Source organism: Doryrhamphus excisus, linkage group LG6 (genome assembly GCF_037039965.1).
Source record: "Doryrhamphus excisus strain RoL-2023G ecotype Guam linkage group LG6, RoL_Dexc_Guam_v1.1, whole genome shotgun sequence".
NCBI lineage: Eukaryota > Metazoa > Chordata > Actinopteri > Syngnathiformes > Syngnathidae > Doryrhamphus > Doryrhamphus excisus.
The window spans coordinates 1,639,940-1,656,637 of record NC_136362.1 but is presented as its reverse complement, the minus strand read 5'-3'; the positions used below and the strand labels follow the sequence as shown (position 1 = coordinate 1,656,637).

Sequence of the window (16,698 nt, the reverse complement as noted above, 5' to 3'; positions counted from 1 at the left end):
ATAGCTATTTGTATAAGCATACACTTAAACACAAAACTATTTTTGTAGCTGTTAGCATGCTAATGTTAGCATACCAACAATGTAAAAAAAGTAGCGTACTAGCATTTACAGCTATTTGTATAAGCATATACTTAAACACAGAACTATTTTTCTAGATGTTAGCATGCTAATGTTAGCATACCAACAATGTCAAAAAGCGGCATACTAGCATTTATAGCCATTTGTATGAGCATACACTTAAACACAGAACTATTTTTTCTAGATGTTAGCATGCTAATATTGGCATGCTTGCATTTTTATATGTACAACTCATAGAAACACTGTGCTCTCATGCTAGGATGCTAACATTAGCATAGTAGCCTTTTAATCATTTTCATTATTGTTAACCTTGACAGACACTACTATCATGACAGTTTTATCATGATAATGTTAATATTGAAAATATGCTAACATTAGAAAATTGGGTCTCTCATCAATGCGTGGACACCGTTGCTGATTTTGTATTAAGTGCAATAAAATGTTTTGCCACTAGATGGCAATGTTTAGTTGCACACAATCCTAATCATAGGTTGCTGACCTAATGAAAGCAGTAATAGTAATTCAGACTTCTTAATGTAAAACGTAACACTGAAAAATAAATTTAAATTAAATTAAATTAATTTGACAGTCAGTAATTTATTGTAAGCAGCCAAACTCGCTAACTTGCTTAGCTAAACTTACACTAACGTATTTTATTTCCGCGCTTTCACGCAAGAGAAACCGCTCTGTTCAATTTCCGAGGCGTGCTTGAAGGCACCATGGCTGTCACATGGCAGGTAAAGCGAGCGTTATAGGCAGTGTACCTAAACAGTACCACAACTGTACAACACCTGTGCGACGCACCTTGTTATGAAGGTTTTCGCGTCATTTTATGGTCAAATGAAACAAATTTGGAGGGTTTTGGATTCTAAAGAGGAACCGCGCCGAGCCAAGGTAAGTAAAAGGAAGCTAATTGTCGGCAGGCTTGTTTGTTGTAGTTACGTTGCATTTTTGTGTTGTTTGTGTTATCGTTTGCTAGCTCGTAGCTGACATTAATTAGTGCGAATAGGGTGAAGAAGTTGTAGTACAAGGAGTACACATTTGTGTACATATTTCCTGTCATCACTGGGAGTGATTTTAATTTTATTCGCAACTTTCAAATGTATTGATTGCGTTTTCAACGGGGGTTGTCGTGCATTGATTAACTAATTAACTTAATTAATCCCCGTGTGTGTGTTTTTTTAATATGAATCACGACACTTTGTCTGCCGTGGTTAGATTCCGCATGCGGGGTTGCCAACTTTCCAATGTGTGTACTGTATTCCGACCTCCTCCTGTTCCAAGATGGCGTTATACGTACCGGAAACGCGTCGCTTCTGCGCATGCGCGAGACCTGGCCACCTGGAGACCTCTCATTTCCGTATGATACTTTCAAATGCCCCAAGCAGAAACCAAAAAACTGGAACTACAAACAAACTTGATTTCTGCTTTATTAAGTAAAGTCGACAGAATAAGACAAAATAAGACATAGAAAACTTTTTTTCTGAACATCTAAGTATGATTTCTAGCATTTTGAGAGCCCTCAATACATGAAATAACACCCCTATAGTCACCTTTACACTCAGTTACCCAACAAAGTAGACAGAATAAGACACAATAAGACATATAAGACACAGAAAACTAATTTAATGACCTTCTAAATTCAACTTTTAGTATTAGGAGAGCCCTCAATACATGAACTAACACCCCTATAGTCACCTCTACACTCCAGTTACCCAACAAAGTAGACATAATATGACACAATAAGACATATAAGACACAGAAAACTAATTTAATGACCTTCTAAATACAACTTTTAGTATTAGTAGAGCCCTCAATACATGAAATAACACCCCTATAGTGACCTTTATACTCCAATTACCCAACAAAGTAGACATAATAAGACACAATAAGACACAGAAAACCTATTAATGACCTTCTAAATACAACTTTTAGTATTAGTAGAGCCCTCAATACATGAAATAACACCCCTATAGTCACCTTTACACTCCAATTACCCAACAATGTAGACAGAATAAGACACAATAAGACATATAAGACACAGAAAACCTGTTAATGGCCTTTTAAATACAACTTTTAGTATTAGGAGAGCCCTCAATACATGAAATAACACCCCTATAGTCACCTTTACACTCCAATTACCCAACAAAGTATACATAATAAGACATATAAGGCACAGAAAACCAATTTAATGACCTTCTAAATACAACATTTAGTATCAGGAGAGCCCTCAAGACATGAAATAACACCCCTATAGTGACCTTTACACTCATTTATCCAACAAAGTAGACATAATAAGACATAATAAGACACAGAAAACCTGTTAATGGCCTTCTAAATACAACTTTTAGTATTAGGAGAGCCCTCAATACATGAAATAACACCCCTATAGTCACCTTTACACTCCAATTACCCAAGAAAGTATACATAATAAGACATATAAGACACAGAAAACCAATTTAATGACCTTCTAAATACAACTTTTAGTATTAGGAGAGGAGATTAGGAGATCATGTCAATACATGAAATAACAACCCTATAGTCACCTTTACACTCCAATTACCCAAAAAAGTAGACATAGTAAGACACAATAAGACATATAAGACACAAAAAACATGTTAATTGCCTTCTAAATACAACTTTTAGTATTAGGAGAGCCCTCAATACATGAAATAACACCCCTATAGTGACCTCTACACTCATTTATCCAACAAAGTAGACATAATAAGACACAATAAGACATATAAGACACAGGAAACCTGTTCATGCCATTCGGACAGTCGTGTTGTGATGTGTTTGAGTGAGGGTGAGCTGCCTTATTGTTATGATTATGATTATTATGATTGTGATATGTATTGTATGGCATAGATTGGTACTTGCCAGCCTCAGCTAGGAAACAAGGCCAGTTGGCTCCTTCATGCTCTGTCAGTGTTGCGCTATGGATGATGTGGAGTTGCTGTGACACGTGCTGTGTAATTGCACATCATCAATTTGTGGAGAAGAGTGAGCTTATGTGGTTGTGTGTGTGTGTGGTTTTTTTGGGGGGGGTATCCCCCCAGCTGACGCATCTGCTGCAGGGCGTTCATTTTATCGCCCTTGCATAATAAATACATGCAGTCCCTACCATTATATTCTATTGAGGAGGTTAGCTTACTTTAATACATTTTTCATTTACAGTACTGTAGCAATAGGCTTGTCAAGGTAAAACATAACAATATTAGTGTGATATTATTGAGAAAATAAGACATAGAAAACCTATTAATGATCTTCTAAATATGTTTTTCAACATTATGATAGACCTCTAGACATGAAATAACACTCCTATAGTCACCTTTACACTCCTATTGCCCAATATAGTATACATAATAAGAGAAAATAAGACATAGAAAACCTATTAATGATCTTCTAAATATGTTTTTCAACATTATGAGAGACCTCTAGACATGAAATAACACCCCTATAGTCACCTTTACACTCCTATTCCCCAATATAGTATACATAATAAGAGAAAATAAGACATAGAAAACCTATTAATGATCTTCTAAACATGTTTTTTTAACATTATGAGAGACCTCTAGACATGAAATAACACCCCTATGTCACCTTTACACTAATAGTGTACACAAAAGTGGACATAATAAGAGAAAATAAGACATAGAAAACCTATTAATGATCTTCTAAATATTTTTTTTAACATTATGAGAGACCTCTACACATGAAATAACACCCCTATGTCACCTTTACACTAATAGTGTACACAAAAGTGGACATAATAAGAGAAAATGAGACATACAAAACCTGATAATGATCTTCTGAATATGTTTTTTTACATTGTGAGAGACCTCTAGACATGAAATAACACCCCTATAGTCACATTTACACTCCTATTGCCCAATATAGTATACATAATAAGAGAAAATAAGACATAGAAAACCTATTAATGATCTTCTAAATATTTTTTTAACATTATGAGAGACCTCTACACATGAAATAACACCCCTATGTCACCTTTACACTAATAGTGTACACAAAAGTGGACATAATAGGAGAAAATAAGACATACAAAACCTGATAATGATCTTCTGAATATGTTTTTTTACATTGTGAGAGACCTCTAGACATGGAATAACACCCCTATAGTCACCTTTACTCTTATTACACAATATAGTAGACATAATAAGAGAAAATAAGACATACAAAACCTGTTAATGATCTTCTGAATATGTTTTTTAACATGAGAGACCTCTAGGCATGAAATAACACCCCTATAGTCACCTTTACACTAATAGTACACACTAAAGTATACATAAGAGAAAATAAGACATACAAAACCTGTTAATGATCTTCTGAATATGTTTTTTAATATTATGATAGACCTCTAGACATGAAATAACACCCCTATAGTCATGTTTACACTCCTATTGCCCAATATAGTAGTCATAATAAGAGAAAATAAGACATAGAAAACTTGTTAATGATGTTCTAAATATGGTTTTTAGCATTATGAGAGCCCTCTAGACATGAAATAACACCCCTATAGTCACCTTTACACTCCTATTGCCCAATATAGTAGACATATTAAGAGAAAATAAGACATAGAAAACCTGTTAATGATCTTCGAAATATGTTTTTTAAGACTTGTGCTTGTGTGTGTATTGCTGTAGGAGTATTAGCTTGGCATAGCCCATGTTAGCGTTTTATTCCGATGGTCCACTTTAGTAACTTTTCCAAACTGTAAATGTGACCAAAAAAAGCTCTGCCGTCCAAAAAGAAAATAATGAAGAACAACAAGCTGGCTATCATTTAGAGGTGGGGGTGCTCCCCCCTTGAAGCTGAGCACCGTCATCGCCGCCTTTTGCGCCGCTTTGTGCCGATGCAAAGTCGTCTGCCCTCAGAGGTTCAATCATTGGTCGGCAAGCAGCGCCTCTGATGTGCCTCATCTAAGGCCCGGAGGTTGGAGAAGACCTCATTCAAAAGCATCAGCATATAGTAGACATAATAAGACATACAAAACCTGTTTACCACCTTCTAAATACACATTTTAACATGATTAGAGCTCTCTAGATATGAAATAACACCCCTATAGTCGCATTTACACTCCTATTACCCAATATAGTAGACATAATTGGAGAAAATAGACAGATTAGACATACAAAACTTTACAACTATGCTTTTAGTATATATTAGAGCTCTGTAGACATAAAATAACACCCCTATAGTCACCTTTACACTCCTATTATCCAATATATCAGCCATAGGGAAAATAAGACATACAAAACATGTTTACCACCTTCTAAATACACCTTTTTTAACATGATTAGAGACCTCTAGACATTAAAGTAACACCCCTATAGTCATCTTTACACTCCTATTACCCAATATAGTAGACATAATAAGAGACAATAAGACATATAAGGCATATAAAACTTGTTTACCACCCTCTAAATACACTTTTTAATATTATTAGAGCCCTCTAGACATGAAATAACACCCCTATAGTCACCTTTACACTCATATTACCCAATATAGTAGACACAGTAAGAGACAATAAGACATATAAGGCATATAAAATATATTTACTACCTTCTAAATACACCTTTTAACGTTATTAGAGCCTTTTAGATATGAAATAACACCCCTATAGTCACCTTTACACTCCTATTACCCAATATGGTAGACACAGTAAGAGACAATAAGACATATAAGGGATATAAAACTTGTTTACCACCCTCTAAATACACTTTTTAATTTATTAGAGCCCTCTCGACATTAAAATAACACCCCTTCAGTCACCTTTACACCCCTATTACCCAATATAGTAGACATAGTAAGAGACAATAAGACATATAAGGCATATAAAATCCGTTTACCACCCTCTAAATACACCTTTTAACATTATTAGAGACCTCTAGACATGAAATAACACCCCTATAGTCACCTTTACACTCCTATTACCCAATATAGTAGACATAATAAGAGACAATAAGACATATAAGGCATATAAAACTTGTTTACCACCCTCTAAATACACTTTTTAATAATATTAGAGCCCTCTAGACATTAAATAACACCCCTATAGTCACCGCCCCGGTCCCACACTCCTGTCCTATGATATATTCATGTTTTTATGCTTACATTCCTTCAAGCCTGGTGCATGCTAATACGTACGTACATGTTGACACATAGAGTAGGCGTGGACTGGAGGATGCTAGCACTCATCCAAGCGATGACAGCGGCTCATGGAGTAGCTTCCTTGGGAGCAGATGATTACTCTGTCATCTTAACTCCTGCAGCTATGAAGCAAAAAGGCTGAAAATCCCGTTGCGACCACAGAGACAACATCGTGCCCCTAAGCTGTGCGGAATAATCCCCGGCGTTCCCACACCACAAGGAGAGCGGAAGAACGAACCAGGGACCAACGCTTATGTACGCTGGTGTCTGTTGTGGAAGAGTAGGAAAGAAATACAACAAATAGCGAAGAAAGTGCAGTCATTTAAAAAAAATGAGACAAGATCACCTGTACTGTGCAGGTGAGCAAATCAAGTGCTCCTTTTCTCCTGCCTGTGATGTTAACAACCCTACAGTCACTTTTACACTCCTATTAACCAATATAGTAAACATAGTAAGAGAAAATAGGACATATAAGACATAGAAAACTCATTTATCACCTTGTAAATACACTTGTTAACATTATTAGAGCCCCTTAGACAGGAAATAACAGCCCTATAGTCACCTTTACACTCATATCAGCCAATATAGTAAACATAGTAAGAGAAAATAGGACATATAAGACATAGAAAACTCATTTATAACTATGTATATACAGTTTTTAACATTATTAGAGCCTCTTAGACAGGAAATAACACCCCTACAGTCACCTTTACAATCCTTTTAACCAATATAGTAAACATAGTAAGAGAAAATAGGACTCATAATACATAGAAAACTTATTTATCACCTGGTATATACACTTTTTAACATTAGAGCTTCTTAGACAGGAAATAACACCCCTACAGTCACCTTTACACTCCTATTAACCAATATAGTAAACATAGTAAGAGAAAATAGGATATATAAGACATAGAAAACTCATTTATCACCTTGTATATACGCTTTTTAACATTATTAGAGTCCCTTAGGCACGAAATAGCACCCCTATAGTCACCTTTACACTCCTATCAGCCAATATAGTAAACATAGTAAGAGAAAATAGGACATATAAGACATAGAAAACTTATTTCCCATCTTGTAAATACGCTTTTAGAGCTCCTTAACCATTAAATAGCACCCCTACAGTCACCTTTGCACTCGTTTTACCCAATATAGTAGACATAGTAAGACATTGAACTCTCATTTACCACCTTGTAAATACACTTTCTAATATTATTAGAGCTCCGTAACTATTAAATAGCACCCCTACAGTCACTTTTGCACTTGTTTTACCCAATATAGTAGACATAGTAAGACATAGAACTCTCATTTACCACCTTGTAAATACACTTTTTAACACTATTAGAGCTCCGTAACCATTAAATAGCACCCCTACAGTCACTTTTGCACTCGTTTTACCCAATATAGTAGACATAGTAAGACATAGAACTCTACTTTACAACCTTGTAAATACACTTTCTAACATTATCAGAGCTCCGTAACCATTAAATAGCACCCCTACAGTCACTTTTGCACTCGTTTTACCCAATATAGTAGACATAGTAAGACATAGAACTCTCATTTACTACCTTGTAAATACACTTATTAACACTATTAGAGCTCCGTAACCATTAAATAGCACCCCTACAATCACTTTTGCACTTGTTTTACCCAATATAGTAGACATAGTAAGACATAGAACTCTCATTTACCACCTTGTAAATACACTTTTTAACACTATTAGAGCTCCGTAACCATTAAATAGCACCCCTACAGTCACTTTTGCACTTGTTTTACCCAATATAGTAGACATAGTAAGGCATAGAACACTCATTTACCACCTTGTAAATACACTTTTTTAACACTATTAGAGCTCCGTAACCATTAAATAGCACCCCTACAGTCACGTTTGCACCCGTTTTACCCAATATAGTAAACATAGTAAGACATGGAACACTCATTTCCCACCTTGTAAATACACTTATTAACACTATTAGAGCTCCGTAACATTAAATAGCACCCCTACAGTCACTTTTGCACTCATTTTACCCAATATAGTAAACATAGTAAGACATAGAACTCTCATTTACCACCTTGTAAATACACTTAACACTATTAGAGCTCCGTAACCATTAAATAGCACCCCTATAGTCACTTTTGCACTCGTTTTACTCAATATATATATATAATATGATTCTGGAGACCCTTATGAAGAAATGTAAAAGGAGGGACCCCACCTTGCCAGATGGGGGAAACGGGGGCCTCACCCTGGGGGCATCGGACCTTCACTCATATCAGAATGATATTAATTCATTTTCAGTTCATCCTAAGGACATAACAGCCTCATCCTCAGGTCATTGATGCTAACTGGGGAAGAATGCGGTGCCTCGTGTTGACATGCCCCCCCTGGCCGCCCCCATCTTCCACCCCCCACACACACATACACACACACACACACTCGGCGGTGTGTACCTTGTGTGGCAGGAGTAGGCCCCCAGGCTTGGGTTTTGTCCTCTTGCTGGTGACACTAATCCAAAGAGGCTGAGCCAAATGAGGAGGGATGGGTGATGCGTTCGAGTGCTCCCCCTTCCTCTCTGCTAATCTTTAATCCCGTGGAGGTTCTTTCAACGATGTGACTGCTCTCCATGCTGTACATCAGTGACATCTCTGTCATTTAGACATTTAGACTCCTGATGGGATTATACTATGTCTACTATATTGGGTAAAACGAGTGCAAAGGTGACTATAGGGGTGCTATTTAATGGTTACGGCGCTCTAATTGTGTTGTATTTACAAGGTGGTTCTAAATGAGTGTTCTATGCTTCATAGTATGTTTTACTATGTCTACTATATTGGGTAAAATGAGTGCAAAAGTGACTGTAGGGGTGCTATTTCATGGTTACGGAGCTCTAATAGTATTAATAAGTGTATTTACAAGGTGGTAAATGAGTGTTCTATGTCTACTATATTGGGTAAAACGAGTGCAAAAGTGACTGTAGGGGTGCTATTTAATGGTTACGGAGCTCTAATAGTGTTAAATTGTATATACAAGGTGGGAAATGAGTGTTCTATGTCTACTATATTGGGTGAAACAAGTGCAAAAGTGACTATAGGGTTGCTATTTAATGGTTACGGAGCTCTAATAGTGTTAAAAAGTGTATTTACAAGGTGGGAAATTAGTGTTCTATGTCTTACTATGTTTGTTATATTGGGTAAAACAAGTGCAAAAGTGACTATAGGGTTGCTATTTAATGGTTACGGAGCTCTAATAGTGTTAAAAAGTGTAGTTACAAGGTGGGAAATTAGTGTTCTATGCCTTATAGTATGTCTTACTATGTCTACTATATTGGGTAAAACAAGTGCAAAAGTGACTGTAGGGGTGCTATTTCATGGTTACGGAGCTCTAATAGTGTTAAGTGTATTTACAAGGTGGCAAATGAGTGTTCTATGTCTGACTATGTCTACTATATTGGATAAAATGAGTGCAAAAGTGACTGTAGGGGTGCTATTTAATGGTTACGGAGCTCTAATAGTGTTAAAAAGTGCATTTCGCCTCCCGCATAAAACAAACCCTTCTTGTGAAGTCGATTTTTTTTGGCCAACTGGGCCAGCGCTAGCACGTAGCGAGGTCGGGGGGGCACGGTAGGTGGGGAGAGGCCCAGATAGTAACCAGGTGTGTGTTCCTTTAAGAAAGCTGTCATTATGTCACACAAACAAACTGGTTTTTCTGGAGTTTTTACCTCGTCACTCGTAAAGGGGCGTGTTTGTTTCTTCATGCAACATAGTTTAGATGAGAACACACCAAGGGATTGTTACTACTACTATTCTATGGCTGCAAGTACAAATATGGATACAGTATACGTTGTTGTTGTACTACCAGAAAATGACGTCCCTTCGCTAACAGGTATGACTACTGTAGCTACTACTGTACTGAAAAGAGGTAAATAAGTGATAAAAGTCCAAATTATGAGAAAAAAAAGTAATAAATCTGAGATAGTCATGAGAAGAAAGTCCTAATTATGAGATAAACAGTCCACATTACGAGATGTGTACAAGTGTACTGCATGTCCAAAATGTCACAAAATGACTGCTTTGACTTGACTTTTCAATAAAGTTATTTCAAATGACACATTTTAGATGGGATGTCATAACAAGAAAGTGGTAATTATGCCATAAAAAGTCCAAATTATGAGAAAAAAAGTCATAATTCCGAGATAAACAGTCCACATTATGAGATTTTTACAAGTGTACTACTGCAGTAGTACATGCAATGATATGATACAGTGTCAAAATGACTGTTTTGACTTGACTTTTCAATAAAGTTATTTCAAATGACACATTTTAGATGGGATGTCATAACAAGAAAGTGGTAATTATGCCATCAAAAGTCCAAATTATGAGAAAAAAAGTCATAATTCTGAGATAAACAGTCCACATTACGAGATATGTACTGCATGTATTACTGCAGTAGTACATACAATAATATGATACAGTGTCAAAATGACTGCTTAGACGTGACTTTTCAATAAAGATATTTCAAATGACACATTTTAGATGGGATGTCATAACAAGAAAGTGGTAATAATACGATAAAAGTCAAAATTATGAGGGAAAAAAAGTTATAATTCTGAAGAAAGTCCCAATTATGAGATAAACAGTGTACTGCATGTACTACTGCAGTAGTTTTGTTCTCTTCCTCTGCCATCAAGCTAAAGCGGCTAGCAAGGAAGTGGAGATTCAAGCCTTGGCTAGCTTCTATTAGCATGCTCGTTGACGGACATGGAATGGGAATTGATCATGGTCATATATAGAATATCCATATACCGTACTGTATAGTATATACGTATATTATATCCCATATTTGTAACACCAAGCTAGTTTTTGTATCAGCACACACAAGAAGAATTGTGCCAAAGACTGGATAGTCTTGTTTGCATGCGTTGTCGTTACACACACACACACACACACACACACACACACAAGCGTCCGTGTGTGTAGACGCACAAAGAGTAGCATTTTACTTGATGACAAGGTCATCCTTTGTCACAGAGGTCATTGTCTTGCAGTCAAACACGCATTGGTTAGCCTACAAATAACTCGTATTTGTCCGAAACTGCAGTAGTACATGGAGTACATGCAGTACACATCTCGTAATGTGGACTGTTTATCTCAGAATTATGATTTTTTTCTCATAATTTTGACTTTTTATGGCATAATTACCACTTTCTTGTTATGACATCCCATCTAAAATGTGTCATTTGAAATATCTTTATTGAAAAGTCAATTCAAAACAGTCATTTTGACACTGTATCATATCATTGCATGTACTACTGCAGTACTACATGCAGTACACTTGTACACATCTCGTAATTGGGACTTTCTTCTCATGGCTATCTCAGAATTATGATTTTTTTTCTCATAATTTGGTCTTTTTATCACATAATTACCACTTTCGAGTGCAAAAGTGACTATAGGGGTGCTATTTAATGGTTACGGAGCTCTAATAGTGTTAAAAAGTGTGTTTCCGAGGTGGTAAATGAGTGTTCTGTGCTTTATAGTATGTCTTACTATGTCTACTATATTGCGTAAAACGAGTGAAAAGGTGACTGTAGGGGTGCTATTTAATGGTTGCGGAGCTCTAATAGTGTTAAGGTGTGTTTCCGAGGTGGGAAATTAGTGTTCTATGTCTTACTATTGCTACTATATTGGGTAAAAAATAGTGCAAAAGTGATTATAGGGGTGCTATTTAATGGTTACGGAGCTCTAATAGTGTTAAAGTGTATTTACAAGGTGGGGAATGAGTGTTCTATGTCTTACTATGGCTACTATATTGGGTAAAAAATAGTGCAAAAGTGATTATAGGGGTGCTATTTAATGGTTACGGAGCTCTAATAGTGTTAAAGTGTATTTACAAGGTGGGGAATGAGTGTTCTATGTCTTACTATGGCTACTATATTGGGTAAAAAATAGTGCAAAAGTGATTATAGGGGTGCTATTTAATGGTTACGGAGCTCTAATAGTGTTAAAGTGTATTTACAAGGTGGGGAATGAGTGTTCTATGTCTTACTATGTTTACTGTATTGGGTAATAGGAGTGCAAAAGTGACTATAGGGGTGCTGTTTAATTGTTATGGAGCTCTAATAGTGTTAAAGTGTATTTACAAGGTGGGAAATGAGTGTTCTATGTCTCACTATGTTTACTATATTGGGTAAAACGAGTGCAAAAGTGATTGTAGGGGTGCTATTTAATGGTTACGGAGCTCTAATTGTGTTAAGTGTATTTACAAGGTGGTACTAAATGAGTGTTCTATGCCTTATAGTATGTCTTACTATGTCTACTATATTGCGTAAAACGAGTGAAAAAGTGACTATAGGGGTGCTATTTAATGGTTACGGAGCTCTAATAGTGTTAAGTGTATTTATAAGGTGGGAAATGAGTGTTCTATGTCTTACTATGTCTACTATATTGGGTAAAACGAGTGCAAAAGTGACTGTAGGGGTGCTATTTAATGGTTACGGAGCTCTAATAGTGTTAATATGTGTATTTACAAGGTGGGAAATGAGTGCTCTATGTCTTACTATGTCTACTACATTGCGTAAAACGAGTGCAAAAGTGACTGTAGGGGTGCTATTTAATGGTTATGGAGCTCTAATAGTGTTAAGTGTATTTATAAGGTGGGAAATGAGTGTTCTATGTCTACTATATTGGGTAAAACGAGTGCAAAAGTGACTATAGGGGTGCTATTTAATGGTTACGGAGCTCTAATAGTGTTAATAAGTGCATCTCGCCTTTGGACTTTTATCACATATTTACCTCTTTCTTGTTATTTCTTGTTATATCCAATCTCATAATTATAATTTTTCTCTCTCATAATTAAGACTTTATGTCATTATTGTGACTTAGCATTGAGATATTTTTTCTATCAGTGGTTGCTTCCGTACATTGTAGCAGCGTGAAGGTCAAATATTGTAGAAATTTTAATGAAAAACAAAGCAAACTATTAATAAAGTTGTATTTTGGGGGGAATTAAGTTGCAAAAAAAGTTAAAAATTATAATGAAATGAACAAGAAGATTGAAGTAGCTGTCGTTTTATAAGAATAAACATTTCTCTGCAGTTCAGAGAGACGCGAGTTCGAACTCGGCAGCCTCGTGAGTCGTTTCCCTGGAGGGCAAAAATGTGACCCTGGTGGAAGAGAAGAAGAAGAAGAAGAAGCCATCATTGTTGTCCGCGGCATTTTTCATCCTCGTTCATTTCCTCTTCCTCCTTTTCAGCCTGAGGTCTGATGTTAGCCACGGTTACCATGGAGACAGAGGCCAGTCACATGCTGGAGGCAGCCCTGGAGCAGATGGACGACATCATTGCAGGTATGACTATTTTATGTACGTTATGACCAAAGTCAAGTCATTTTTACATACAACACCAATGAAAGTGGATCACATTTCATCAATATTTCTTACAAAATAAATCAGAAATAAATATAATTACAGCTCTAAAATGTGTCATTTTGAAATATCTTTATTGAAAAGTCAAGTCAAAACAGTCATTTTGACACCGTATTATAGCACATCATGGAAGAGGATCACATGTATTTAAAATAACAATTTTTACAAAATAAATCAGAAATAAATATAATTACAACTTTAAAACATGTCGTTTTGAAATATCTTTATTGAAAGGTCAAGTCAAAACAGTCATTTTGACACCGTACCATAGAACATAATGGAAGTGGATCACATGTATTTAAAATAAATAACAATTCTAACAAAATAGATCTGAAATAAATATAATTACAGCTCTAAAATGTGTCATTTTGAAATATCTTTATTGAAAAGTCAAGTCAAAACTGTCATTTTGACACCGCATCATCGAACATTATGGAAGTGGATCACATGTATTTAAAATAAATAACAATTCTTACAAAATAGATCTGAAATAAATATAGTTACAGCTCTAAAATGTGTCATTTTGAAATATCTTTATTGAAAAGTCAAGTCAAAACTGTCATTGTGACACCATGAGGGTGGAATTTATGTATTTTAAAATAAATAACAGAATAAATCAATTTGTTCTAAATAAACATTGTCATTACGCCTCTAAAATGTGTCATTTTGAAATATCTTTATTGAAAAGTCAAGTCAAAACAGTCATTTTGACACCGTATCATCGAACATTATGGAAGTGGATCACATGTATTTAAAATTTGATATTTTATTTATTACATTTGTTAAATTTATTATAATTATTATATTATTTATGTAATTATAATTTAATTTAAATTGTAATATTTTTAATATTTTTAATATTTTTAATATTTTTAATATTTTAAATATTTTTAATATTTTTAATATTTTTAATATTTTTAATATTTTATTTAATAAAATTTATTCATTGTTATTATAATTATTATATTATATTTTTGTTTAATTAATTATAATAAATTTAATTTAAATGTAATTTAAATTAATACAATTTAATATTTTATTTATTACATTTATTAAATTTATTTAATGTGTCATTTTGAAATATCTTTATTGAAAAGCCAAGTCAGTCATTTTGACACCGTATCATAGCACATCATGGAAGTGGATCACATATACTTTAAATAAATAACAGAATAAATCAATTTGTTCTAAATAAACATTGTCATTACGCCTCTAAAACGTGTCATTTTGAAATATCTTTATTGAAAAGTCAAGTCAAAACAGTCATTGTGACACCATATAATAGTACACCATGAAAGTGGAACATATGTATTTTAAATAAATAACAGAATAAATCAATTTGTTCTAAATAAACATTGTCATTACGCCTCTAAAACGTGTCATTTTGAAATATCTTTATTGAAAAGTCAAGTCAAAACAGTCATTGTGACACCATATAATAGTACACCATGAAAGTGGAACATATGTATTTTAAATAAATAACAGAATAAATCAATTTGTTCTAAATAAACATTGTCATTACGGCCCTAAATTTTTATTTTTAAATAAAAAAAAAAAATTGTGAATCATTTGAAATAACTTTATTGAAACTCCCGCACACCCTGTGACCTTTGCATCCGCAGGTTCAAAAGCGGCGGGACGGGAGTTTTCCAACGGCATGTATGATGACCTCGGCTCCGGTCCGCTACGTGTCGTCCGCTTGGCCGAGGACCTCAAAGCGGTCTTGGACCTCCAGCCCAGTGAAGAAGACAGAGAGAAGCTGAGAGCGCAGCTACCTAGCGAAACCGTCCAGGTTCTCCTGGACTGGCTTCACGCTGGAGATGTGAGTAGCCTTTCAGACGTGCCACTCAATGGAAAATACATAAGTACTTCCAAAATGACGTACATCACAATACTTGGTCCACGATGAGCAAGAGCATAACAGGATTGAACCAACCATTAGACAAATGTTTCCTTCATTTTCTTTCATTCATTGATTTTATTTCACTTGACTTTACTGTAGTTTTGGGAACTTCCAAAAGGAATGTAGTGTAGTATAGTATGGTATGCTATACTGTATAGTATGCTATAGTATAGTATAGTATGCTATAGTGTAAAATAGTGGAGTGAAGTCTATTGTAGTATACTATGGTGTAGTGTAGTGTAATATAGTATTGTATTATAGTGTAGGGCAGTATAGTGTATTGTACTGTAGTGTAGTGTAGTGCAGTATAGTGTATTGTATTGTAGTATAGTGTAGTGCAGTATTGTGTTATAGTGTATTGTAGTGCAGAATATTATAGTATAGTGTATTATAGTGTAGTTTATAGTAGTGTAGTGTAGTGTAGTGCAGTATAGTGTATTGTGTTCTATTATAGTGTATTGTATTATAGTGTATTGTATTGTCGTGTTGTGCAGTATAGTGTATTGTATTATAGTGTATTGTGTTGTAGTGCAGAATATTATAGTATAGTGTATTGTATTATAGCGTTGTGCAGTATAGTGTATTGTATTGTGGTGCAGTATATTATAGTATAGTGTATTTTATTATAGTGTAGTGTATTGTAGTGCAGTATATTATAGTATAGTGTATTGTATTATAGTATAGTGTAGTTCATTGTAGTGTAGTGTATTGTACTGGATTGTAGTATAGTGTAGTGCAGTGTATTGTATTGTATTATAGTGTATTGTATTGTAGTGCAGAATATTATAGTATAGTATATTGTATTATAGTGTATTGTATTGTAGTATAGTATAGTGTATTGTATTGTAGTACAGTATATTATAGTATAGTATATTGTATTATAGTGTTGTGCAGTATAGTGTAATGTATTGTGGTGCAGTATATTATAGCATAGTGTATTGTATTATAGTGTATTGTATTATAGTGCAGTATATTATAGTATAGTGTATTGTTTTATAGTGTAGTGTATTGTAGTGCAGTATATTATAGTATAGTGTATTGTATTATAGTGTAGTATAGTGTAGTTCATTGTATTGGATTGTAGTGTAGTGTAGTACTATACATTATACTGCACTACAGTGTA

The 16,698-nt window shown here is 34.8% G+C and overlaps 1 protein-coding gene across 2 annotated transcripts in view; it reads left to right on the top strand.

Annotated features, from left to right (window-relative positions):
- The first annotated feature begins 792 nt into the window (after window positions 1–792).
- The window catches only part of ppfibp2b (PPFIA binding protein 2b), a 57,329-nt gene continuing 41,423 nt past the window's right edge, over window positions 793–16,698 (top strand). The window contains exons 1-3 of one of the 2 annotated variants that reach the window (XM_078791096.1): window positions 793–972; window positions 13,502–13,594; window positions 15,295–15,494. In XM_078791096.1, the coding sequence (XP_078647222.1) occupies window positions 13,513–13,594; window positions 15,295–15,494 (282 nt within the window). In that variant the 5' untranslated portion in view covers window positions 793–972; window positions 13,502–13,512. The remainder of the gene's footprint in view (window positions 973–13,501; window positions 13,595–15,294; window positions 15,495–16,698) is intronic. The other variant, XM_058086712.2, reaches the window with a different exon arrangement.